Source organism: Cottoperca gobio, chromosome 1, assembly GCF_900634415.1.
Source record: "Cottoperca gobio chromosome 1, fCotGob3.1, whole genome shotgun sequence".
Lineage (NCBI taxonomy): Eukaryota > Metazoa > Chordata > Actinopteri > Perciformes > Bovichtidae > Cottoperca > Cottoperca gobio.
The window spans coordinates 7,247,948-7,275,678 of NC_041355.1; the positions used below are offsets into that span (position 1 = coordinate 7,247,948).

Below are 27,731 nucleotides of genomic sequence, written 5' to 3' on the forward strand. Positions count from 1 at the left end.
CTTGTACTTTACTTGAGTATTTCCAATTCATTCAACTTCATACTTCTTCTCCATAACATTTTAAATATTGTACTTTTTACTACATTAATTTGACAGATATTGTTACTTTAATTTACATGGGGTCAACATGTAAAGGTTATGACAGTAGTCCTCAACCACCGGGCCGTGGATCATTTGGTACCGGGCCGCACAGAAAGAATACAATTATTTTTTTGGTATTATAATATATATATATTACAATTTATTAATAATAATAATAATAATAATAATAATATAAACAAAGTGCATAATCCATCCATCCATCCATCGTCTACCGCTTATCCGGAATCGGGTCGCAGGGGCAGCAGCTCCAGTAAGGAACCCCAATCTTCCCTTCTCCGGGCCACATCCTCCAGCTCCGACTGGGGGATCCTGAGGCGTTCCCAGTGAGGAGATATAATCTCTCCACCGAGTCCTGGGTCTTCCCCGGGGTCTCCACAAAGTGCATAATATAAAATGGAATAATTACATTTATATTATATATGTTATAATTAAATGATATGTTCTGCACTTTATTGTGTGTTATGCCTGCCCCCCTGGTCCGTAGAAACATTGTCTTGCATGAAACCGGTCCGTGGTGCAAAAAGATTGGGGACCACTGAGGTAGGATACAGTTTCAACTTGTCGGACAAAAAGATTAAAGCAATGTCATCTTTCTGGACCTTGACTGTCGGTGAGTACTTTTACTTTTCATACTTTATTAGCTAGTAATATTTACATACTTTTAAGTAGGCAGCACTTGTAACAAAGTCTTTTTAAATTGTGGTATTGTTACTTTTACTTCCTCCATCACTGGTTTATGAAGTCCAACAGAAGAGGGAAACCTCCAGTCCTGCAGGGGGCAGCACCGCCCGTCAGTGCTGTCGTACTGTTTACAAACAGAGGAAGAGAGAGGCCAGCGTTAGCTTGAAGTAGCTTCGTTTTATTAAAGAAATTAGTAACTTTTGTCATTTACGTCGTAATCTGGATAATGTTTTTAAAGCGAGGTAATGTTGGATAATGTTAATCAAGCGCCCTATGTCGTCTTAACAAGCTATAATAAGCTATGAAGGATTATGCTGATGCTAAACCTCGATAGCTAACTTCTTTGCTAATGCTACGACCGTTGTGTTATTCAGAGAGATACATTGACTCACTGTAAATTGGTTAAATATAATGTGTGAAATTATGTGTCAGAATCAACCAGGCTGATAACCACTCGCCGGACATATTGAAATAAGCAACATAGCTACGTTAGCTTACGAGCTACATCCTTCACTTTAACACCATCGACTTTCAGTCTGACAGTATGCTGCAATAGCTTTCCTTGTTTAAATATAGGAGTCTGTTGCTCAGACTAACTTTCATTGACATAACAGTGAACTGATTTACCTTTTCCTTCTGAAGCTACAGTCTCTCCTTATGGCTGCTATAGGCTTTAATCCTGCCAGTGGGCATGATATGTTCAGCATTGAAACAACAGAACAATCCAGCTGTAAAACAAGCAGTGGACCTCTTCTAACTGGGGAAGAGGTCAGGCACTTCTACGAAAATGTAATGAAAGATGGTAAAGCGCAAGACATATCAAGGAGAAGTGCAATTAGGCAAGGGAGATAATGGCAGAGAGCATCAGAATAAACCGAGGAACAGAGAGTCCAATAGAAGAGTGAGGAGGAGAGCTAGGGCTGCAGAGATGCAGCGAGGTCAAACAGACTCTGTGGTGCAAAGAGTGATTAGTAGAGAAGGTGGAGGCAACCCAAGAAGAAATGCAAGCATCTCCGAAAGGACCATGGAGCTCCTGGGGCTCAGGTTGCTGCGTTGTGCCAATGAGGGGGACATCTCTGGCCTCAAAGACCTGCTCTCAAAGGGGGTCGACATCAACTTCCAGGTACCATACTTACTTACTGCTCAGTATGTTTTAGTTTTTGGACATATCTGTTTTAAGTCCTGATGGTTTCCCCTCCAGGATACTTACTTCTGGACGGCGATGATGTGTGCAAGCTGGTCAGGACGAAGAGCTGTGGTGAGGCTGCTGCTGCAACACGGAGCAGCCTGGGTCGGCGTGGTTGATACTCAGGGCAGGGATGCTAAAGACCTGGCGCTGGAAGGTATAACTATGCAGTTTTTATTAGAAATGTCTGTGTTTGTGTGTACAGTTGAACTCATCCACATCTGTTTTTTTTCCCCAGCGGGCCACAGTGAGTTATTGGAAGAGTTGGAGAGCTATGGGAGAAGTACACACAGAGACACACAATCTGACAGCAGGTTAGTACACTCTGTTGTAGTTTAAACCGCATTGAACCAAATATGAATTCATTTCAAATAGTCTGTACAAAAAGATGTACTAGAGCTATGACGCTACAAGAACCCACATAGTTTGAGTCGCAGCAGTTTCGGGCCCGAGGCCGATTTTTAAAAATCTGAATTTCCACAAAAACATTTGAGATAAAATTACTGTTTTTGTCAATGACGTCTGGTGGCTTTAAGAAGAGAGCAGCGATAACGGGTTCGGTTCCACGTCGGAAAGGTGTCATACTGTAATGTCAAGAGGTGAAAATATTCTAAATATAGCGTACACCTTAACTGATAGGTAAACCCCTTCAGACAAATCAGAACTATCCCTTTAATGCACATACGGGCATCTGATTATTGGTTTAGGTCCAGACTTTAAAATTGTGAATCTGTTTCTTTAACATTTCTCCTCATTAATGTCTCTTCTTCCGTTTGTCCCCAGTGCCTCCCAGCCTCAGTGGTGCGGTGTGTGTTGTAGCGAGTACAGCAGCAGCCTGTCGTCACATCTCTCCTCCACTCTACATCAGTTCAGTCTACGGCGTGCTCCACCCACACCCTACTACTGCCTCCCCCCCTCCAGCAACAGCTACAAGATGATGGTTCGTTGCGGCTGGAAACCGGGGACAGGGCTGGGGCCGGAGGGAGAGGGGCCCAAACAGCCAGTGCCAACAGTGCTGAAGAGAGACCAGAAAGGCCTGGGATATGGACACATGAGAAAAGCAAAAGTTACTCACTTCCAACCCAGAGACCGTGACGCAGTGAAACCACCATTCAAGAAGGAAGAGGAGAGCGGAGGAAAAGGACAGAGGAGGGAAGAAAGTAGAAGAAAGGAGCAAAGAGATAAAACCTGGGAAAGAGATTTCCGTGCCTCTTTTTATCTTTGACACTCACAAGTGACTTTTGTTACAAGCTCTCTCGACCAAACACATCTAAAAATATCTCTAAAACATTAAACAGATCCAATATGAAGACGAGGTGTACCTGTGTTTTTAAGTGCGGCAAGCAGCTCTATAGCTTGTTCGGTTGGTCCACAAATATTTCCCCACCCTTTTGCGGCCACAATATTTGCCCTAGGAGGCTGAAATTTGGCGCGGAGGTCAAGTGTTTGAGGTTTTGTGGGGGAATGCATAAACACGTGGATGTATGAGTGTACGTTGGCGCAGCTATATTCACTTCCTGCTCTGTAGTTAAAGCTGTGAAGGTGTTTGTAAAGTTGCTGGGAGGTGTTTTCCTACTTTGGCTCGACCTCAAAGCTGATACTGTGTCAATAAATGGAATCAGTTGGTCTGCTGCCCACAGATTGTGCAATGATCTCATGTGGCATTGATTTATTGTTCATGTTTGTGGTTTACCCTGCGTGACCTAATGTGGCGTTTACTTACTGTTGAGCCACTAAGACTGTTTCAAAAGGTGACATAACTGGATTTTATTTTCATTTATTAAAATATACATACGCAGACCGTGAACACTGGCTATGGTTATAAATGTTTTTAATATCAATGAGCTATGTTTTCTGTTATATTTCATTTGTATTACCGTTGACAAACATGAACGGGAAATTAACATAACAAAACAAAATCACCTTGAGGCTTTCAATTCTAGACGAAAACAATCCCGTACGTAAGTAGAACACACATCTACCTGAAAAAATATACATCAAGAATAAAAGTACAAGATCCCTAAGTAAGGCAGCCAATGATTATTCCAAAGTCCATCTCCCTATAAAGGTAGGCAGCTTCAGGTGTCGCTGGGCTGACGTGTTCATCATGTTAAAATGTTTCACTTTTGGTAGCCATTGAACAACGTGAGGGGGTTTGGATATATAATAGTAAGAATGTTCTTGCAACCATCAACAAAGGCAGTATATAACATTGTTCTGTGGTGAACAGGTGTTGAGGTGATGCTTCAGCGGGTCCGGGGGAAATGTCCGTGTGCAGAATTTTCTCTTTTTATAACATGTTTCCAATATGTTTGTATTTTGGGGCAGATGGGATCCCACAGTTTCTCCAGCATTTGTGGGTAGGATTGTTTTTAAAGACGCAGGTCTCAAGACAGCCAGGCGTCAGCGTCCACTATTGTATTGAGCTCCAGTTCTCATTTTCCTTTTTACATGTAGAGTTTTTATCTGACATGTCTATCAGTAGAAACATAGATACAACAGTTATATGTTAAGTTGTATCAGGTCATTTCTCTTGGGCGACTGCAGTAAAGCTGTTAAAGTGTGTCGTTGATATGGCCATGGTTCTTGAATGTTATGCAACTAAAACAACACACTCTCCCTTGTAGCAGCTCCAGGTACCTTCTCACCTAATTTTACACACCTGCATTATCATGTGACGGGTGAGTCAAACGTTTGTGTCACTCTGCCATGCAATCCTTCTCACGCCAAGTAAAACTGTCTTGATTGTAATATCTCAAAAGCGGCACTCCTTCCTCATCGTCTGCGTAATAAGAGGTGCTGAGTCAGTGGAAGTAAACGGACTATGTTATGAGTATGAATGGGATATTGCTTTGCATTGCATCATATAGATGTTTTTGTATTTTGCATTTACTCTTCGATAAGGAGTCTGTTGTCCTCTTACTTTTTAGCTTATGTTTTTACCCTCTCTGTTCCTTCATTTCAAGGACTTGGAGTCTTATGTGGCTCAGTAATTAACACAAAGCTAAATTAATAACTGGGTTGATTACTGGTCCTCTCTAGTAGTTTTCATGTACTATAGTAGGTATCCTAAAAGTGCTCAAGCTCCCTCCTAAATTAAAATATTGTTTATGTGAAAGTGGATATGAGTTTGTGTACTTGTGATCCATTGCCCTTTAAACAAAATGTTAAATAACAGGCTTCACAAAGTGTTACCTCACATGATGCACCTCGAGATGTGAAATCATGCTTCAACGTCCAAAGATACGACCAGTTTACTTTTATTTTAATTCACAGGTTAATCATTATGCTCCATGTGGCGATGATACAATCATTCATACAAGCAGCTATAACAGAAGAAATAGATTACAGATTGTGAAAACCTATAATAATCTTTAAGTAGCATTTTCAGTTGCTAAAATGACACCATTAGAGGATCGTTCAGCCTTGAGGGACGTCTCTCTCCGAGTACCTCCTAGTCGGACATGTCCACATTTCCTGAGGTGATCAAACGTGTCACCAGCTGTAGTTTGATCGGGTTTAGGGGTCCAATTAAGCTTTGAGGGTCCAGCGTCAAAGGGATCTAGGGAATGTACAAAATCAGAAACATATGCTCTCTTAATGCAAATCTAACTTGTCAAGTGTATTAAGCAATCATGTAGCATATACCTAATTTAATTATAATCACCTCGGTCTCCCCGCAGACGGAGAAGCTGTAGTTCTGCAAAACTTCCACCAAGGCCAGTTTAATCATCACCAGAGCAAATCGCATCCCCAGACAGTTTCTTGGCCCGACCCCAAAAGGCAGGTAAGTGTATGGGTTGATGCTCGGCTTGTTCTCTTTACTAAATCTTGAACAACAATACAGCAACAAAGAAAAGAAAATGTAACTTTTACATATTTTAATATATAAAAATGAAACAAAGAATCTTCAGGTGCATTATGTTTCACAGGGCTGTACTAATGATTAAGGCATGAACGACTTTCTATAGGATTTACAAAATGATGATTGCTTACAATGCTTTTAGTAATGCATGCACTACTCTTTAAATGTCTTGTAGCTCAGAGTGATGAACTCCTTATGAAACAATTAAAGCTGTTAGGGTGACCAATTTGTTGCATTGGTGAGTTATTACAACCTAATCCTTGAGTAAGGTTTTACAGTAAACACGTCCACACATTTACACTGCACATATCTCCACACATTGACTGTACACACATATACACTGAGGCAGCTACCTGTCCGGTTTGAACTCCTCTGGCTCTGGCCACAGCTCAGGGTCGCGGTGCAGAGCGTAGACTGGAACCATAACAATCATGTCCTTTGGGATTGTGATTCCACTGATCTTTACAGTTTCTTTGGCAACTCGTTCCAGACGTGCAGCTGGAGGGTAGAGCCTAGTGACAAAGCAAGAATATTTTAACTGTATGTCCTTATTTGAGTAAATATCTTATGGAAACTACCAAAATGTCTATTCTTGAAACACAGATTGGTTGCCCCGGGAATCAGATTTTTGCCCTTGTTCCAATGTCTGGGCAGCTTTCGAAGCCTTGTTGTACTGTTCAACATTTTTGAAAGGGAAACTATTGTTGTAGGGATACACTGGTCTCTTTATAAGCAACTCTTAGCAGCATGCTTCCAGGTGCCAGCAAATGTTTGGCAATGTTTTGATCTAGACTGAAACAGCTTGACACACATTGGATGGATTGTCATGAAATTTGGTGGAGACATTTCTGTCGTCCTGAGGATGAATTGTCGAGGTCTGGGTCAAATGTATTTATAGAGCGCTTTTAAAAAAGAAAAAAACAGGTTTGTGCCAAAGTGCTTTAAAATAAACATAATTAAGCAAACAGATTATCACAAGGTGTAAGAACTTAAATACATATGTAGTGCACACATACAAACACAGGCGCACAGACCTTCATGCATATTAATGAAGTATTCAAATCATGTCAAAGATCGCTGCCGTGGCAGGCAAGGGAGTAAAAATGGGTCTTAATACACCTTTTAAAAGAGTCAATAGATTTTGCTGTTCTTATATTTTCAGGGAGATTATTCCAGAGGCTTGCAGCTACAGAGAAAGCCCCGCCTGCAACAAGATCATGGGGTGGTCAGCAGCCCGGCCTGTCTGAGGGGCCTAGCTGTACTCTACGAGGATAGAATTAATATAGCTCAGTGCGGGGCTTTAAACACAGACAGAAGAATCTTGAAGGGAATTCAAGAGGAGCCAGAGCAAAGATGTAGTACAGGCGTAATGTCTTTCCCTTTTTTTTTACTTTTGCACAGGAGTCTGGCTGCAGCATTCTGTACCCGATGTAACTAGCACAAGAAAATGCTCATTACCTCAGAGTCTCATTGATGACACTGTCTAGGTACTCCATCTGCATCAGATCTTCATATTGGACTGCACCCTATAGTTACAAATCACAGTTTGATTAAACACAATTCTGATTTTGAAAACTTAAGTTTTATCACTTAAGTGAAATGCAGAGAATGACTCCTGTAGCAGAAACTTCTGCTCTACCTTATTAGGGAAAGTGGAGTCTATCTCCTCTTGCAGGCGTTTCATGACTTCAGGGTTTCTTGCCAAATTGTAGGCCACGAAAACGAGAGTGAGGGCACTCGTCTCGTAACCGGCAAACACGAACATTGTGGCTTGAGAAATGATCTCATGATCAGTAAGCCCTGTCGGGACAGGCGGGATGCATGAACAGGGAGGGAGATGAAAGGTGTGAATACATGCGAGTGTACATTTGTGCTTCTGCATGTGTGACTTCACTGTATTTACCTTTATTCTGCTTTTTATTCTTGCTTTCACCGGCAGTCTGAGTGTTGATCATTTGTTGAAGCATATCTTCTGAATTCTGAAAGCAGCTCAGATAATTAGTTTGCATGCTCTCCTCTCGTTTGGTTGAGTACGGTTGTGCCGTATGACAACATACTGTGTAGCACTGTGTACAGAGATTTTATGTTGTAAATGTATGTGCACTGCATTTTTGCGATATTTGGATTGACAGGATCTTTGTGTACTGTACATGTGGTGTACTACTGTGATTTGTCAGGTGTTTCATTTACTGAAATAGTCAACAAAAGTGATCAAATTTGAGTTTTAAAGTATTTATTTTTACCTTTCAAATTGTAATTTGTGCCTGATCTGGAGCTTTCGATCATATCACATGATCTTTATCAGCAAATGGAGTCTGCACAGTTGTAATGACAACATAGATGCTCAAATTTCCTTCTTTTTCTCTTTCTGAAAACACCTTATGGACTTTAATTAGGATGACAAAGGATTTATCATCCATGTTGGTTTAAAAGTTGAGTTTCAAAGTTTATTCTTGACCTTGGAGATCAAACATTTATCTGGTGTTACGGATCATGTGACGTGTAGTGCTGTCACAATCATACATTTTAGTTGATGATTAATTATCATGCAATTAATTAAGAATTGTAATTTAATTGTTACTTTTATGCCACACAGCATTGCTGTTGTGTTTGGCTTTTTAACTAGACCTAAATCCATGTTGTCCATTTCATTGGCTGTTCATTGAAATGATGCGATCCCGAGAAAAGATTATCTTCAAATAGTTTGCTGTAATAATGTTTCACCTCTCGCTCTGCTACACATCGATTTATTTTAAATATTTTGTTCTAAAACTGCCAAACCTAATATCACGGAAATGTGGTTCAAGACAGTTAATGAATATAGAAGGACGCTTGATTTTATTTGATCCCTGACACGTTGTGCTCAGGTAGACACTTTAACTTTCCCTGACTGTGGAATCCAAGGTTTATGCAAAATGATGGCGGACAGCTCAAATGATAATAAGGTGATTATTGTTGAAATTGAAAAGCTACAAAATTGACCTTTAGGTGAGACTGTTTTGTCCACCGTTGTTTCTGAGGTCAGGAATAACTTTGAAACCAAATTTTCATCCAACATAGACGAGAAGTCAAAAAGATTGTACATTTTAACATCTGCTGTATGTTTCCATTACATCATGTGATATCATGGAAAGCTCCACATCAGCTATAAAATGAAACTTGAGGTGAGATTGTTTAATCAACTATTCTCTATTCTCCTTCTGGAAATATAATATAGAGAATTACATGTAGTATTATTTATAAGCCAAGTTAAATAAATAGGTTTTCAACTGTTGTTTAAAGTTTTTCACATATCTATCTTGTTATAAGTATAGACATACTGCGATTTATGCAAAATTCCCAACCCCAGTTGTGTGTTTTGTCCAGACCTGGTGTGAGCTCCCATTGCGTTCTGCTCTGACCTTCTCCAGAACCGATTTAAAGTAATTAGTGGTAGTCTTAGGGAAAATGGAGACACCCAGCATATTCAAGAGAGGAGTAAATACAGGGAAACACCCTGAGAAGAAAAAGGGGGTTGGTAATTATAATTTTAGTAAGAAACATAGCTGCTTACATCAATATAAAGAAACAAAAGGTGTCATTGAAAAGCAGTGGTTTACCTTGCAAAGTAAAAGTGGCTAAGGAGAATCTGAAGAACTTCGAGGCATGGGTGACGAAGGGACTTGAGGGGTTGTTGATTGAGTCCATATCCACACTCAATGCAAAGCTCCCCATCACATCCAGACTGTAGCCTCCAAAGAAGCTGGAATACGGACATATATGAATCATTTGATTAATGGTTGAAACCGGTGCCACAGGTAGGGGATTGTGTCATGTTTGCTCCAGTCTGCAGTTAGGGACACTGGTAAGAAATGTCAGCTTGTTTTAAAAACGCTTGAGTGCATATTTTCACGTGTACAAAAATAATGTCTTAATCAAAAGAGTGGAAACGGTAATATCGGGGAAACCTTTTAAACTGTATCACAAATATATATAAACATTGAAATGTGAAATACAGATTAGTCTTGCATATTTTAGTTTCAATTTTGCAAATCTCCCTGAATCTATGTATGGTAATTATGTACTTTTGGTTTTGAAGATACTTCAGTGCAGGGGTCACCAACCTTTTTGATACTGAGAGCTACTTCAAGGGTGCTGAATAATATGAAGGGCTACTGAATAACATAGTTGCACGGTTCACCTTTAACGATAATATTATCATTAATAATAATAAATATTCATATGTGAAGAGACTGTCTGATCACATGTTCATTTAATTGTTCATTTAATTATTCCTCACAATGATTTACAATCGTAGAAAACAGATATATTTAAACATGCAACATTATTTATGTTCTCAATCTATTTCAACATTTGAAAGTCAGAGTTATCACATCTCTGATATTTTTGTAAATATCTTTGACAGTTTTGTATGAATGAGAACATTTGTAGCATTTTGTTAAAAATAACAGTTATATTTTAGTACAAAGTATGACTTCTGTAACAATTTATAGGAAATCATTAACTGTCACATCTTCAGATCATATCGTGTTTGTACAAACACTAACTTTGTAACATCAGAGAGTGGAGATCACATCAGAACCTTTCCTCTCGTCTCTGAACAGTGTTTTTAATAACATCATTGCACCTTTCAAGACCTCTCCGTCCGAAAAGGCTTTCTTTTTCTTTATTAAAAATGAAATCTGCAGCTCTAAATGAAGCTTCTGTTGCTTTGTGTGACTTGTTCACCGGCCTCGTGAAAAGAGATGCTGCTGCTCAAAGCTGCCTTTAACTCTCGGCTTGTTCTGCCCGCAGTGCTGCAGGTGGGAGTTAGGTAGTTAGCATGGTAGTTAGCATGGTAGTTAGCATGGTAGCTTCTGTGACCGAAGTGTCTCCACAATGTGCCGCTTTGCCGTCGCCCCGAAAATGAGACATACACACTTTTGTGAAAAAAAAATCTTCCTCTCAATCATTGTGAAAAAAGTTAGTTTTCTTTCGCTTTTCTGCCATGTTTAGCGTAAAAAACGCACCTCGCGCCCCACCGTAGCTTCTCCCGCTAGCTTGTCTCAGCGAAAAGGGAAATGGAGATTTAGTTTACAGGGTCAGAGTTCATATATACATAAAACATTTGTTTTTTAAATTCTATATTCAATATTGTCATTTTAAAATAAAGAATAATTCAAGTGTTATTGATGTAAAAAAAAAACAGCAAACAATTAATTACACATTTTAGACGGAGGCTCCATGGTGACTAGAGCGTGCCCGCGGGCACCACGTTGGCTACCCCTGCTTTAGTGTCTAGTTGTGGGACTCAGTCATTTTGGACATATTAATGGCATGTCATGAAAACTGTATTATTTTGCTAAGGGCACTTTTGTAATTTGTGGTATTTGATGTATTTGTAATCTCCTGATATATATTCATGTGCAATAGCAACTATAATATTTTCGTAGATTAAGTTATGGTTACAATGAGTAAAACTCACACAGGCATTTAGGGCAGTTTAGGGGTCCTATAGGTGAGACCCAGGAGGGGCACGCACAGGCATCATTCATAAGACTGAGCCGACAGTGTGCAGCTTCGTGTGTGAAGGTGCTTCTGTAGTTTCAGGTGAGTAAACGTGGTGACGCAGATATATAATGAACGTGTTGGTGTAACGCTATCAGTAATGCAGGTATAAGAATGTGTCTTGTGAAACAGTGCTTCACCTGTTCGCTAATACGCCAGTAATTTAACCACTTGTTGCAATATAAATTGTGTATTTGGGCAGAATATCATCAATCTGAGTATTTTGTGTCTCTATGGCAGGGGTGGGGAAACTTTTCCCTATCAAGGGCCATTTTATTATTTACAACATCCTTCGAGGGCCATACTAATTATTGAACTCATAACCTCTGTAATTTTTTGAAGACCCAGCCCATTCATTTCACTTTTCTTTTATGCTGTGCAAAAAAGCAACTTTTTTATCCGTGTATCTTTCTGTTTTATCAGAAATCCTTTATTAGTCACACAACGGGGAAATGTATCTTGTCACAGCAAAAGAACATATGAAGTAAAAAGGCAGTACACAATAATTAAATAGAATAAAAAATAATATAAGTACCAAGTGGTTGATAGAAAATAAAGTGAATATTGTAAATGGCAGTGATAATTGCACAGCAGAGGGTGAAGTCTGTTATTGGTGTGGTGGTCTACATATCTATCTTTCCATGTTTTTAAGTTAAACTCTGGATAGAGCTGCTTGTTGGGCCAAACTGTTAACTTTATCCAAACGCCATTATCCTTTCAGCTCTGCAGTTCGGCATGTTTCGTGATTTAATGACGCTCAAGATTATTTTTCATGACGCAAGCGCATCCGCACAAACTAGGCACACTGGCCTTTTACTTCCACAAAGAAATAATCGTTCCTCCATTTCTCCTGCAAAGTGCGCCATTCCGCAGCCACCTTTCTCTGTTTTATACTCTCCAGCTGCGTTCACTGATGTCAACAACTGTCTCGTTTAATATTGAAGTTTGACATGATGACGACATTCTGCTCGTGTTGTGTTCAAGGACCCTGATCTTGGCCAGGAAAAACAGTCAGTCAACTGTTTTATTCTATTGAGGTTTAGATTTTATTTTATTTTTTTGTGGATTTTTTTTTGCGTGTGTTTCCTGAATTACCTCAAGATCAAATGGTCTCGCAGGCCGTATCCGGCCTGGAGGCCAGAGGTTCCCCACCCCTGCTCTATGGCAAGCGGACATTTTGATATTTTATGTTTTATGCAAGTTTAAGAGTGCATGTGAATGTTTATACAGACCTCATTCATTAGACTAAGCCGACAGTATGCAGCTGCATTGCAGTCATTTTTATTTTCAGAACAAAAAGGAATTTATCTTAAACTTATCCGCGCCTGGAAGTCAGTTTTGTGTCCAAGTGTGCAACATAGTGTTTCCAATATAATATTGTTTATACTATATCAAAATAAAGGATAAATATAGGAGTTGGAGAGCATACTTGGCTCAATAATGCGGACTAGATGATTCCGAATAGTCAACCTCTAAGGATACGTTTTTATTTTTGGCTTCGACCAGCAGCTCTATAGTTTTGGATGCACGTACATGTTGCGACTGCGCACTTGTTAAACAGTATTTTTAAAATTTAATCTCTACATTAATTTTCAGATACTTCACTTTTCATAGTATAGATCAGGGGTATTTAACTAAAATTCTAAGAAGTCCAGTTAGAGAAAATTTCCATAAGCAAAGGTCTGGAGCATCATAATGTCTAACTTGCGTTATGAATTAGAGTGAGATATATTGAAGTAGCCGAGTAGCTGTATCAACGTCTGCACGTCAACAACAACTGACCGTTAACTCTAATAAAGAAAGTACAATTTAAAAACACTTAGACAATATTTATTGTCACTTAACATTGAACTATACAGATATATATAATACTGTAGATATGTATAATGTTCTTCTCGGGATGCATTTAAAATAAAATTGAGAAAATAAATAAAATAGCTTTTGAAAAATTGTGCATCTTAAAATAAAGTGCTTAATCTTAGAAAAATAAAACAAAGTGTAGCAGCAGCAGCTTGAGTTTCCCTTTTTCTTTAACTGTTTCACATCTTGATTTAACTGTCAACCAATGTTAGAATAAATCAGTCTCAACACTTAACACTTGAACAGTTTAACCCAGGCTAGCACATCCTGGGTTAAACTGTTCTCTGTGGCTGATGATGATGACAGGTGGCCTTATTTGCTCTATTTTGTCACAAATCAAAATCATATTGGGCTCTGAGTGCTTATTTTCTGTGACCTCAGTTCAGACCTGAGTGGGTTTGTTTGGTCAAACACGTTGTGCTTTGTCTCATAGTGGCGTTTCACATCACCACTGTTAATGAGCACCACGGTCTCTGAGCAGATGAGACGCTGGTGTTGTGCTCCAGTGTGAAGGATGAACATGAATGAGTCCATTCTGGGTTGAAAGCTCTGTTGACTTCTCTCTTCTTGGAGAGCACCATGAGTAGTTATTGTTCTCTCCCTGTCTGCCGCTCACTCGTCTCTTCGTCTGTGTTTCTCTCCCTTTCTCCGTCTTCTCTCCCTGTATCGCTAACTCATTTTTCCGCCTGTCACGCGCCTCTCATCTGTCTGTATTCAGAGTCGCAATGTTTGCTGGCTGGAATGCACAGATTTGATTGGCTGAGTAGCATCACGTGGTATGGCTTAACTCTCATGTGATTGGTCTGTGAGTTAAAAACGGAAAAAGCTGCGCCGGTTAAAATAGAAGCGCCCCGTCAAAATTGAAAATCCCTCAATAAGTTATTGATTATAGGTCCGGGTCCGGATAGGTCTGGGTCCGGACCGCCGCGGTCCGCCTTTTAGTGACTGCTGGTATAGATCATGTTTGCCACTAATGGTAAAAAGCATAAATACCAAAATGTAATGAAAGGTTGGTGTTACTCACTCTTTTACAGTAATAACTTCATTATTCTGTGCCTTGGGCTGCAGGCTGTCAGTCAGTTTGCGGGAATGATGTTTCATGATGCGAAACATCTTAGACAAAGAAGAAAGTGCAAAAAGAACAGTAGTGGGCACACAAAGGGTGAAGATTAATTGATACTTTATATCTTCAAACTACCCAAAATATGAGTTGAAGAAATCAGGAAGATGAACAAATCTTACCTCTTTTATACGACCAGAGGTAAGAAGGGTGTGATGATGTTACGGATTCGTTTCCATTGATCATCCTCAACAATAGACACTGCGTCATAGAGGTCCCCATTCAGCTGGAAGTTCTGAATGGGGACAGTACACTTGTATTTGTGGGTTTACAATTGTACATATAGACGGAATTGGAGTTTCGGGCTTCCGGTGGAATCGCAATGCATGCTGGTGTGGCGGGTCTAGAAAAGTGAGCACCAACTCTACAATGGCCGCCATATTGGATTTATTCTCTACGTGTTTACATTGTATTTAGCTTATTCTTCTCTACAATGAGTTCTGAACTCCCTTCTTATGATGAGGTTCAGATGTGGAAAGTCGAAGCTTTGAAAGTATTTTGCCGCAAGCGGAATTTAAAGGTTTTAGGAACAAAACTGGAGCTTATTGCCAGGGTGTTTGCTGCATCAGAGACTGGGCATTGAGGAGCAACCAACAGCTAACGAATAGACTTTCAATCACAGAAAAAGAAAAGACTAAGCTTTTTGTTATGCCGAGTGGCGTTTCAGTGCCTGGTTCCTTGACATCGCAGGATGGCTGGGTCAATGAAAACAACAGCATGACTTCTTGGCCGCCGATATACCTCAGCGATATAACATTATTTTTAATGTCTGACCACCCAGGGAACGATGTCGAGTTTCATAAACGAACTTTGAACGAATACAAAGAAGGCAAAGCATTTAGACTGTTTGACTCTGGCTGGTTGAAACATATCTTTCAACCATATATCAAAATGTACTCATTCAATGAAAATTTCCCATACGCCACATTCAGCATGGATCTGCGCAGTCAAGAAAACTGGCGATATCATAAGTGCTTATTGCAGTTGTGTTACAGGGTAAGCTATTATAAATATATATACCTAACTTGTGTTTGTTAATTATTATAAAACTCAATATATAGAAAGTACATTTGTCAATATATAAATCAAGTAGATAGACTACATACCCCAGGTCGAGTTCAGGATCAGGGAAATTAATTTGTTGGTTTTCCTTGCATGAAATGATCACTGCAAATCCGCGAAGATGGAAGATGGAAAATGGAAATAGTTTGAACGGGGGCAATTTTTGCAATCGTGAAGCTCACAATGAGATTCTGCCCATTTATTCAGCTTTCTCCCACTGTTTGAACATCCTTTCACCACACAATGTCTGTGTCCAAATCCCATAGACAAGAAATCCAATATGGCGGCCCTTGTAGAGTTGGTGCTCACTTTTCTAGGCTTGCCATCCCAGCATGCATTGCGATTCCACCCGAAGCCCGAAACTCCGATTCCGTCTATAGGTGGCTGTTAATAGTAGTATCTTGGACAAAATACTGCAGCTTGTTGCACTTTAAATGACATTAAAGAGTAAACAAATGTGCTGTCTGATGCTTGCAGATTGGCATCATGTGGCGTGTCAGCAACCTTTTTGTGGGTTTTTTTTTTCTTGTCAATTTTTGACAATTTATAAAGTTGTACATCTCCAATAGGAATAAATGTCATTGGTAATGCCACAGTCAGGGTAGTGAAGTCAGACAGCATTGATAGACCATAAGAACAATATAAAATAACACCAGCCTTATCTTTTAAGTAAAAAATAATTGAAATACCAAGCTGGATCAACATTCAAATGTCATTCATTGATTGCTGAACTAGTCACTCTGCTGAAAGTTAGCATGCTCAATGGGTTAGTTCAGTACGGTAGTTGTACGCATGTTAACTTCATGCTAATTCAACTGTATTTATTGAGTTTTCAACAGTAGTATTTCAACAAACAAACAAACACGAAATAAAAAGGAATGCACATTAATTTTAATATCATCTTTCCCCCCTCTAGAAATGCATAAATAAGTTCCATTTCTTCTCAAATATAGAATATTTCCCTTTAATTATCAATGTAAGTTTTTTAAGAGCTTGAGAGTGTGATAAAACTTTTTTTTCTGAGGAGACCTGCTAGCTATCCCTCATTATTTCATAAAAGTGAGAAATCTGACCTCATAGAGTGGTGGCGCAGCACATAAAGTCATGTTTACCATTTAAACTATACTCTCGTATGCTTGTGGTACAACACAATTTTAAGAGAAATTTTCTGAGCTCAGAATTAACAAATTGTGACGTATGCTATTGTTTTTGTTTTAATTTGAATGTGGCAGTCCATGGAAGTTCATTTTCTTATGTTTAATTAATTTGTTGTCTATTTCTTGTCCCAAGCATGACCATTCGCTAGTTTTGAAAAGGGAAAAATGGTGAAATATATTTTTACTGCCAGTCACCTTTTTTTAAACCAATGACTGCCCTTTTACTAGACTTCCCATTTCAAAAACACATTGTCACAAGTTCCATTTGAAGGCAGCATTAGTCTGCTTGAATCGATGAACAAAGGATACTCTATCACATTACAGTGTCTTTTGTACGACTCTCTATTCTATTCAGTGTTATGCATGTTCTCACCCTCCGGTTGGTAAAGTAGCTGAAGCACTCCTTCACCAGGATGGTTTTCAACATGTCAGGTTCCATCACAACCAGAACGGGCTTTCTAAACTCGTATATTCTGGACATTTACACAAACACACATTTACATTTTGAGTATTCAGCGTAAAGGTTTAGTAACACTAGTGGTGACACAAGCAACACAGTGAGGTTCAAGAGTCAAAACATTAAATAATAATGGGTAACTTGGTGTTAGGCTTAGTTCTTATATTTACACTTAAAAAAAGCATTATGGACTCCTGCTACTCTGGCACACATGGTCTGGCGCTGTCCTAAATTATATAACTACTGGAAATGTATTCCTCATGTTTTTGAGGCAGGTGATGATACCTGACCCTTTGATTGCCATATTTGAGAGGATGGTTCAATATAAGGAGCTAATAAACAGGAAAAACCCACAACCTCCCTGTTACATTTTATATTTAAGGGATACAATATCAAAAATCTCCTCATTTAATTTGCAGACCTACAGTCAGTCATTAATTTTAGACTCACTGCATCAGAAAAATCTTGTCATATTGGAGTTTTAAGCAACGTTACCTACATAACCTACCCCCTCCTTTTTATAATATATTAAACATTTAATAAAATATTTTTTTATCCTATGTCAATAATTGATTAACTTTTTGTCCTTTTTTTTAAAACCATAAATATGTTATTTGTATTGGACTTATCTGTTAAACTGAAAACCAATAAACAATTAAAAGAAATAAGCTTTAGAGACTCACCCACATACTTTTCCATACTTCCGAGTACACTCAACGTCATCCAGGTAGTAAACCTGGTAACAGAATACATATTCATCCTTAATTAGAAAATACATCATTGTCTGAATCCTTACCAACTCAGTCTGTATTTAAAACATTTGAATGAAAACAATTATGAAAATAATTCATTTAAATAAATAAAAATATTAAGAATTGACATACAGAGCTGTGCCTGCCAATTGTGCCCCAGTACGTGTACGGCTTTGGACCCGGGATCCCCATTTTCTCAAATATTCCATGAGTCCATTTGCCATACCTGTGCAGAACAGAGAAGCATTGAATCCCATCGTTAAAGTCACACAGGGTCAGTCAAACACTTTACTTTTAGCTCGAAAGGAAAAAGCTAAACTTTTGCGATTTGTTGCATTTTGATTAAAAGGAACCTTTGGTCCTTACATAACAAATAAGCAGATACATGTTATTAGTAGAATCCATCTGATTTCATGCTGAGGAGGTGTGGCCTCTTTTCACTGTGTTGCATAAGACCACACACACACACACGCACACAATCCGAGTATGTGCCTGGAGTTGTCTTTGTGTGAGCACAGATTGCGACTATAAAACAATTTAACAATCACACACGTGAGTACTTGTACTTATTTCTTTGACTTATATTCCTATAGCAGGAGATATAAGTAAATAAAAAAAATTAACTAATATTACTTAACGCTGTTTTCATGAAATTTGCCTCTGTTCTATCTTAACACAAGCAATATAATAATTTAGTTCACAAAATCACTGTTGTCACAAATTAATTATGACTGCTTGGTCTCTTTCTGTTAATGATTCACATGACTCTGCCTGCATGCCATTGGTTCAACTCTCTCACACTTCCCTTACCCACACAACCAGTTTGTGCAGCAGGAGATAAAAGTCTTCGTCCCCTGAGAGGGACTTCAGTGGCGCTTGTGCTACCATTGAAAGAAGAGAGAAAACGCACAGAGATGGGCTTTTATTTCTCCACTGAGACATGGACCCTCCTGGTGGTTCTCATCACGCTGTTCTTTGTGTAAGTGTTAAAGAATAATTGTCCCAGGTATTTATAAAGCGTGTTTGTTTATAGGCTATATGACACAAAATTAAATCTGTTTTGCAGGTATGCCTACTGGCCTTATGGAACATTTAAGAAAATGGGGGTGCCTGGTCCAACACCAATCCCTTTTTTCGGCACTATGTTGGCATATAAAAAGGTCAGTAAACATAACTTTTCAAAGCAATATACCATAGATTCATACAAAAATAACTTTTGAATATCTACAAAAGTATGTTAGTTTCTGAAAAGTTGTGGCATAATATTGAGTGAAACTTCTTCTGACCTGGTAATATTAAAAAAGAATACCTAGTGATAAAGTGGAATACACCCGGAGTAATTTATGACAAAGTTAAAAATAATCTCCCATGGGGTTTGACAGTTTACATGTATCATAGGAGTTTAGATCTCTGAACAGAGACTTTCACAGTTTTAAAGCATTGTTGCAACAGTCTCTTCTGGTAGTTGTTTACTCAGGTTAATCCACTGACCTTGCTTATGGCTGTTTTTTTTATTATAAGAAAATACAACAGAATTATTTAGTAGAAAATAATTCCTAGTGAATGATTTCGACTAGGAAAAGGGGAATTACATTAAAGGACTTTAATGTCTTTACATCGGGATCATTGAGTAAACTGTTGAACATCTTAAAATGCAACATGCAGCAACGCAGTTTGTGTTCATACTGTATATCCTTCAGAATCAGAACTATTTACATATTTAAATATACATTTTCATGTTACAAATATCTCCACCGTGTTAAAGTGGACTGAAGATTTAAGAAAAGTGTTCATTAATATTCTGTTTATTATTATTTTTGTACCTAGGGATTCACTAACTTTGACACAGAGTGCTTCAAGAAATATGGGAAAATATGGGGGTAAGTCTGCATGCTGTATATTGTGAGTGTTTCTGCATGTAGAGTGCTGTAGGGATAAACTATTCTTGTAGGACAAGGGCACAAATGCTGACTCATTTCTGGGTTTTAGGACTCATTCCTGCAGCACTCATATATATCTGATTATCTTCTGATCTGGTTATTGTCCTTAGAGCTGCTTGTCTATCTAAAGTAGGCTTTCTCTGTTTGTAGTATTGTATACCTGTTTTACAAGGTAGATTTGTCTGTGACTGCATGAATAGCCTATCTCACCTGGTGTTTCTGTTCTATTCTCATCACATTTAGCATTTTTGATGGTCGTCAGCCCGTTCTGTGCATCACAGATCCCACCATGATCAAAACTGTTCTGATAAAAGAGTGTTACTCTCTCTTCACCAATCGCAGAGTATGCAAAAATACTTTATACAACACATTTGATCACTCATTGTGGTTGCTTGAACTCTCCTCATCATCGGCATGTTTTCTAACTCGGTTACAGAACTTCCGTCTGAACGGGCAACTGTACGATGCCGTGTCCATCGCTGAGGATGACCAATGGAGAAGGATCCGTAGTGTCCTCTCTCCCTCCTTCACCTCAGGGAGACTGAAAGAGGTACAGCCCCCTACTGCTCTGTGCCTCCTCTGTTCTTTATTGCATCTTGAACTGATGATGTCAAGGTGTGTGTTGTAACTTGATGACATTCTTTCGAGAGTAGTGATACCTGACCCAAAATGAAGCAATGTTTACATGGGAGCGGTCAGCAGTACAACCAAAAAGTGAAGAATTTTTTTAAGGACTTAAAGAGGGGAAAGTATTTTGCATTTCACAAGAAAAAAGCAAACATTCGAGAAAAGTCAGAAAAACAACAATTATGTTTAACCAAAATGTTAATTTTCCTTCTTTATCCCTTTTATTACCACTGATCTAAAGGAAACACAAACCACAGGTACTCTGTGCTGGTGTATTCTTTGTGTTTTACTTTCCATTATGTCAGTAAGCCTGTTTTTTGTGTCTATCTGTCCCTGTCTGTGCCTCAGATGTTTGATATAATGAAGCACCACTCTGCTAACCTGATCAGCAGCATGAAAAAGAAGGCAGACAAGGACGAGCCCTTAGAGATGAAGGAGTGAGGAGTTTATATTCAAACAAATTCCATTAATTTAAAATGAATTATGAAAATATAAGGTCATCTCTGATGTGTGTGTTTGCTCTATAGGTTCTTTGGACCCTACAGTATGGATGTAGTAAGCAGCACAGCCTTCAGTATCGACATAGACTCACTCAACAACCCTTCAGACCCTTTTGTCACTCAAATCAAGAAGATGCTGAAGTTCGACCTTTTTAACCCTCTTTTCCTCATTGTTGGTACAGAATTCCTCTTACTTATATCTGTGTTGTGACGTTTTACAGTCAATACAGCTACTGTCTAATCTGTGTCCTTGGTAAATGTGTTGCATTTCTGCTTAAATGCAGCTTTCTTCCCCTTCATGGGTCCTATTTTTGAGAAGATGGAGTTTTCCTTTGTTCCTGCGTCTGTCATGGATTTCTTTTACACTTCACTGCAGAAGATCAAGTCTAATCGAGAGCAAAGCAAGGAAAAGGTATTCCTGTCTGTGCATGTGCATATATACATATATTTGTATCAGCAAATTTAGAAATATAATCAAAGCTATTAATATGTCTACTTTTAGAGTCGAGTGGATTTCCTTCAGCTGATGATTGACTCCCAGAAAAACTATGATCTCAGTAAAGGGGAAGAGAATAAAGGTGACACACACACACACACACACACACACACACACAACTTAAAGCTATTCTAAATCATATCTCATTTCTTTCTCCCAAGGTTTAAGCGATCATGAAATCCTTTCTCAAGCAATGATTTTCCTCTTTGCCGGCTACGAAACAAGCAGCAGCTCTACTCACTTTCTTGGCTTACAACCTGGCGAGAAACCCTCACGCCATGAAAGAGTTGCAGGAGGAGGTCGACTCTACCTTCCCTAACAAGGTGCGTTGTGAGTGAGAAGACGACAAGGTCTCAAAAGAATTAACTTAAAGCTGCTTTCATTAGTTTTTGTCCACTTGGGAGCAGAGAAACTCCACAACAAGTTAAAAAGCCCATAGAGCTGATATATCCTCACCACAGAGCAACATTAACAATCATCAGGAGTTGTGTTTCTGCCCACCTGATGAATTTAAGTCAGATATTAACTTTTCTTTTAGCTGTTGTTTGATTTCCACCAACCTGAAATTACACTTCCTCTTACTGCACATGTACTTGGATATGTTTGCGTGACTGCGTAAGTAAGAGACATAGTCTCACTGTCTGTTTGCTATGACCTAAAAGAGGCTAGAGTTAAATGGTAATTATCTGGGTGTGTCATTACGACTGGCCGCATATCCTATAACTCATTGTTAATACTTTTACATTTTGGAAAATAGGCTTTTTGCTTTTTGCTTTCTTGCAAAGAGTTAAATGAGAAGATTGACACTCTAATATCTTTTCAGTAAATAAGGCTACAGCCAGCAGCCCATTATCTTAGACTAGACTAAGACTAGAAACGAGGAAAAAGCTTGCCCCTGTAAAATTGCAACGTGTTGTTTTTTATGTGGATTAAACAAACGGGGTACAAAGTAATTAGTAGTACTTGTAGGCATATTTTTTTTTAATGACCTTCAACCAGTCTAGTGCTTTTCCCTGTGTTTCCAGCCTTTATGCTAAGCTAACAGGCTACTGGCTGTAACTTATATTTACCAATCAGGCATGATAATGGTATCCATAGAATAGTAGTAGATCAAATCAAATGTATTTATATAGCCCAATATCACAAATTATACATTTGTCTCAGTGTGCTTTATAGACTGTACAGGTTACGACACCCTCTGTCCTTAGACCCTCGCATCGCACAAGGAAAAACTTCTTAAAAGAAACCCCAAAATTAAAGGGGGAAAAATGGAAGAAACCTCAGGGAGAGCAACTGAGGGGGGATCACTCTCCCAGGACGGACAGACGTGCATTAGATGTCGTGTGTACAGGATAAACAGCATAGTATAAATACAACATTTGACAGAAATTATGTTGTGTTGAAAAAGAGAAAGTTTGGATGAATCCAGGAAAATGTCAAAAAGTCTTCCCGGTGTCCAGCAGGACCAGGGCAGCAGGCGCAGCCACGATTCCTGATCCTGACGTAAACTTTATCAGTGGCAACCTGCCACATGAGACACAGAAACTCCGGGGATGATACCCCGGATGATGAGTTAGTAACATATATTTATATAAATGCATACAGATAAAGAGGAGACGGGGAGAAGAGGGGTGGAGAGGAGTGGAGAGGAAGAGAAGGAGGCGAGCAGTCTAAGCCTATAGCAGCATAACTAGGGGCTGATCCAGGGCAAACCTGAGCCAGCCCTAACTATAAGCTTTATCAAAAAGGAAAGTCTTTAGCCTACTCTTAAATGTGGAGAGAGTGTCTGCCTCCCGAACACAAACTGGAAGCTGGTTCCACTGGAGAGGAGCTTGATAGTTGAAGGCTCTGGCTCCCATTGTACTCTTAGAGACTCTAGGAACTACAAGTAACCCTGCAGTCTGGGAGCACAATGCTTTAGTTGGTTTATAAGGTACTATGAGATCTTTAAGATATGCTGGAGCCTGACCATTAATTTCTTTGTAAATCAGGAGAAGGATTTTGAATTATATTCTGTATTTTACCGGGAGCCAGTGCAGAGCAGCTAATACAGGAGTAATATGATCCCGGTTCCTTGTTCTTGTCAATACACGTGCCGCTGCATTTTGGATCAACTGAAGAGTCTTAAGCGACTTTTTGGGACAACCTGATAACAATGAGTTGCAGTAATCCAGCCTTGAAGTAATAAATGTATGGACTAGTTTTTCTGCATCATTTTGAGACAGGACGTGTCTTATTAGTGCAATGTTACGTAGATGAAAGAAGGCAGTCCTTGAGATTTGTTTTATGTGGGAGTTAAAAGACAGATCCTGATCAAAGATGACGCCAAGATTCCTTACGGTGGTGCTGGAGGCCAAATTAATGCCATCCAGAGCTTCTATGTCATTAGAAAATGCGTTAGTATAATAACTTCAGTTTTGTCTGTGTTTAACATCAAGAAGTTGCTAGACATCCAAGTTTTTATGTCCTTAAGGCATGCTTGAAGTTTAGCCAATTGATTGGTTTCATCTGGTTTAATTGATAGATATAATTGGGTATCATCCGCATAACAATGAAAGTTTATAGAGTGGTTCCTTATAATATTGCCCAAAGGAAGCATATATAAGGTGAATAGAATCGGTCCAAGTACAGAACCTTGCGGGACTCCAAGACTGACTTTGGCTGTCATGGAGGATTTATCGTTAACACATACAAATTGAAATCGCTCAGATAAATAGGACTTGAACCAGCTTAATGCGGTTCCTTTTATGCCAACACAATGTTCCAGTCTCTATAGTGGAATGTCCTGATCAACAGTGTCGAAAGCAGCACTGAGGTCTAACAAGACAAGAACAGAGACAAGTCCTTTGTCTGATGCCAATAGAAGGTCATTGGTCACTTTCACCAGTGCCGTCTCTGTGCTATGATGAACTCTAAATCCAGATTGAAAAACCTCAAATAAACTATTATTATGTAAAAAATCACAACTGTTTCGCGACTGCTTTCTCAAGGATCTTAGCGAGAAAGGGAAGGTTAGATATCGGCCTATAGTTGGCTAAAACCTCTGGATCAAGACTAGGCTTTTTAAAAGGAGGTTTCATTACAGCTGCTTTAAAGGATTGTGGTACGTAGCCAGATAATAGTGACAGGTTGATCATATTTAATAACGAGGTGTTAAAAAGGGTAAAACGAAAGAAATTGGGAAATGTTGTTAGCCATAGTGACAACGCACGGGAGCGGGGCTGTAAAGTGTGGTTGCATCTTGCCGGGAAGAGAGCGGACCCAGCTCCGGAGACTGATGGCTGGCTAGTTAGCTTGTAGCTTGACGGAGAGACCGTTAGACCCAGCACTGCCGCTGGCCACCTGTTCGGCTAATGTTCTCTAACCAGTGTAGCATTAAAGCGTGCCAGAATTAGCGAACTAGCTAGCTAACAACCTAAACCTATAAAGGACAGCAACAGTATTTTTTAAACCTCAGTAACTCCATCAACCTTTACTCTTTCCCTTCAGTGCTTCTTGGAGCTCCCAACTTCGCCTGATATAACAGAGTGGTGGTATTGTCATTTATATGTGTGTCTATGTGTTTGTGTAGGGTCCTGTTGAGTACCAGGCTATGATGCAGATGGAGTATCTAGACAGCGTCATCAATGAGTCTCTCCGATTGTACCCCATTGCCCCGCGCCTGGAGCGTGTGGCCAAGGCGACTGTGGAGATAAATGGCATTGTGATTCCCAAAGATACGGTTGTCATGGTACCCACATGGACCCTTCACCGGGACCCTGATCTGTGGCCCGAGCCCGAAGAGTTCAAACCTGAGAGGTTTACATGAATTTATATGTTATGGTTTATCAAAAAGCCAGAGAAATTAGCTGAGCTCTGCAGGTCATTGCCTTATTGTGTGTGTGTGTGTGTGTGTGTGTGTGTGTGTCCGTGTGTCCGCCCCTCAGGTTCAGCAAGAAAAACAAGGAGACTATTGATCCGTACTCGTACATGCCTTTCGGGGCAGGACCGAGGAACTGCATTGGGATGCGATTTGCTCTGGTGATGATGAAACTAGCAATGGTGGAGATCCTGCAGAGATACAGCTTCTCTGTGTGTAAGGAGACTGAGGTGAGACCACATAAGTTCATCTTTACACTGCTTGTTGTTGCTTTTTTATGGTGAATGAGTAATCTTATTTTATGGTGTAGTTTGGAGTAATACTGTCAATTTTAATTATTGCTAGAGGGTTATATAATGTCAAAGATAGTTAATCATGAGTAAGTCTGTTCGAAGTTTAATAGTTACTTACCTGACACTTTGACCGAAGATACAATTGATACTGTATGTCAGGGTTCATCAACTAAATATGACCAAGGGCCAGGATATTTCCAAGCAGACTCCGTGGGGGCCAGACATTCAAAAAAAAAAAAAAAAGATTTAGGCCTAATTAGCCTATCAGTGTTTTAAATGTTCACTTTCTTTCACAATAATGTTAATTTAATTAGCCCTATATCTGAACATACTCCTAATCCATAAAGATAACTAGATACTTCACTAGAAAATGCTCTGACCTCCACTGAGGAGCGATGGTTAAAATCTCTAATATAAATAAACTGAACTGTTAAATAAGAGCATGTGAAAAAAATGATGCTATGATTTTGTCGCCATTCTTGCATGAAGATATGGCACAACCCACACTCCATTTATAAAAGCTGGGAATTAATTTCAGCTTCAGCTATCCTTGACTACTGAGTGAGATATGCCTGACTCCTGCTACTCGCCAATAATAAACTGACACACGGATTTATAACATCTTTAATAGGTACCCGCAGTTTGATTTTACATGATTGGGGTTAGTGAATAATTCCTAGTTCCATCTCAATTGTTTTAGGGATTGCTTCAATATAGGAAGAATAAAAGCCTAGATATCCTAAATTCCTGCTTACATTTTCTTGATTCATTAATATTCTGGAGGGGAAGCTTTGGCGGGCAGTTGACGATCATTGCTGTATGTATCGTATTTTCCGCACTATAGAGCGCACTGGATTATAAGGCGCACTGTCAATGAATGGTCTATTTTCGATATTTTTTCATATATAAAGCGCACCGGACTATAAGGCGCATTAAGCGAAACAAAACAGTCAGATAAGTCAGTCAGTCAAACTTTATTAAACGTGTTCACAATAACTCTCAACATTGTTCAAACGTTAATGAGCGTATTCACAATAACTCCCAACCTTGTTCAGTTGTAACACGTAAAAAAAACAGTCTGATACCGCCAAATGGTCTTCTTTACTTGGCGCAGGTCATCTTCTTGCTTCCTCCACTTCCGTACCATTGATTCATTAATGTTGAATTCTCTCGCAGCTGCTCTATTCCCATGTTCTACTGCGTGACTGATAGCCTTGAGTTTGAAGTCCGCATCATAAGCGTGTCTCTTGACAGGTGCCATTTTGGGGTCCTTATACACACACTGTAATATTATGGTGAAGCACAGTATGTATTACTCCGCGACGCGGACTACGGTAGCCGTAATGCTGCAAGCGGTGTGGCTTTGTAGTTTACCAAAGTCGTACTAAAACATTTTTGACAGAGCGCCGTGTACCACACAAAATCGCTTCGTGATCAGTAACCACAACCAGAATTAATCCATATATAAAGCGCTCCGGATTATAAGGCGCACTGTCGCTTTTTGAGAAAATTAAAGGCTTTTAAGTGCGCCTTATAGTGCGGAAAATACGGTACTGAAATGTAAAATGACACTTGATAAGATGTCTGTTCTTTGAATGAGGTTTCTACCTTCTGTGATGCAGCTGGTTTGTTTGTTTCATGCTTTGTTGTTCACACTTCTTTTTCTCCTCACATGTAATTTCCTGCCAGATCCCTTAGAGATGGACATCCAGGGCCTGCTGATGCCAAAACGACCAATCCAACTGAAGCTGGAGCCACGTTCTTAAACCCTCAAACTAAAAAAAGAAGATGAAAGATAATCGTTAGAACTATTATGCATACAGACCTATTGCGAATAAACATGTAAACATTTTTTTATCATGGTAATGGTACAGTTGTGTGTAAAAGTGTATCAGTTACTTCTCTTTTTTGTTCCTGCTATCAAAGCTTTTATTTCATCCTAATGGATAATTTGTCAAGCCTGTGTTAACAATAAAGGATATTTTGGGATTTTGTCTTGTGTACACTATCATTCATAAATGTTATTTGATCGCTATAAATGATCAACATGTGGCTGAACAAGAGAAGCATGACAGAAACATGTTGATACTTACAAATAAGTTTTAAAATATGAGGGTAATTTATTTCCCAGTAAGTCACATGGTCAGTCTGAAGAATGCACTGAGGTGGATAAAAATAACAAGAAACACCTTATAATGTACTGTAATGGCAAACAATGGCACCAGTG

At 39.2% G+C, this 27,731-nt stretch overlaps 3 protein-coding genes across 3 annotated transcripts; 2 read left to right on the forward strand and 1 right to left on the reverse strand.

Moving 5' to 3' along the window:
* Positions 1 to 853: 853 nt before the first annotated feature.
* Positions 854 to 3,776, forward strand: gpank1 (G patch domain and ankyrin repeats 1). Its single transcript, XM_029443135.1, is given in 5 exon segments — positions 854 to 1,626; positions 1,628 to 1,906; positions 1,985 to 2,126; positions 2,208 to 2,283; positions 2,753 to 3,776. Coding segments are annotated over 5 exon segments (1,125 nt in total). The 5' UTR covers positions 854 to 1,440; the 3' UTR covers positions 3,195 to 3,776.
* Positions 3,777 to 5,233: 1,457 nt separating this feature from the next.
* On the reverse strand, positions 5,234 to 27,234 carry LOC115008590 (cytochrome P450 3A30-like). The gene is given in 15 exon segments (XM_029432284.1): positions 5,234 to 5,531; positions 5,637 to 5,799; positions 6,188 to 6,346; positions 7,293 to 7,360; positions 7,474 to 7,634; positions 7,738 to 7,813; positions 9,203 to 9,330; positions 9,434 to 9,576; positions 14,266 to 14,354; positions 14,484 to 14,506; positions 14,509 to 14,596; positions 16,954 to 17,053; positions 17,721 to 17,773; positions 17,922 to 18,015; positions 27,113 to 27,234. Coding segments are annotated over 15 exon segments (1,485 nt in total). The 5' UTR covers positions 27,145 to 27,234; the 3' UTR covers positions 5,234 to 5,423.
* Positions 18,274 to 27,493, forward strand: LOC115008600 (cytochrome P450 3A40-like). Its single transcript, XM_029432295.1, is given in 15 exon segments — positions 18,274 to 18,341; positions 18,612 to 18,768; positions 18,856 to 18,949; positions 19,617 to 19,669; positions 19,973 to 20,072; positions 20,166 to 20,279; positions 20,705 to 20,793; positions 20,884 to 21,032; positions 21,141 to 21,268; positions 21,359 to 21,434; positions 21,514 to 21,587; positions 21,589 to 21,675; positions 24,924 to 25,150; positions 25,279 to 25,441; positions 27,194 to 27,493. Coding segments are annotated over 14 exon segments (1,428 nt in total). The 5' UTR covers positions 18,274 to 18,341; positions 18,612 to 18,703; the 3' UTR covers positions 27,203 to 27,493.
* Positions 27,494 to 27,731: the final 238 nt, after the last annotated feature.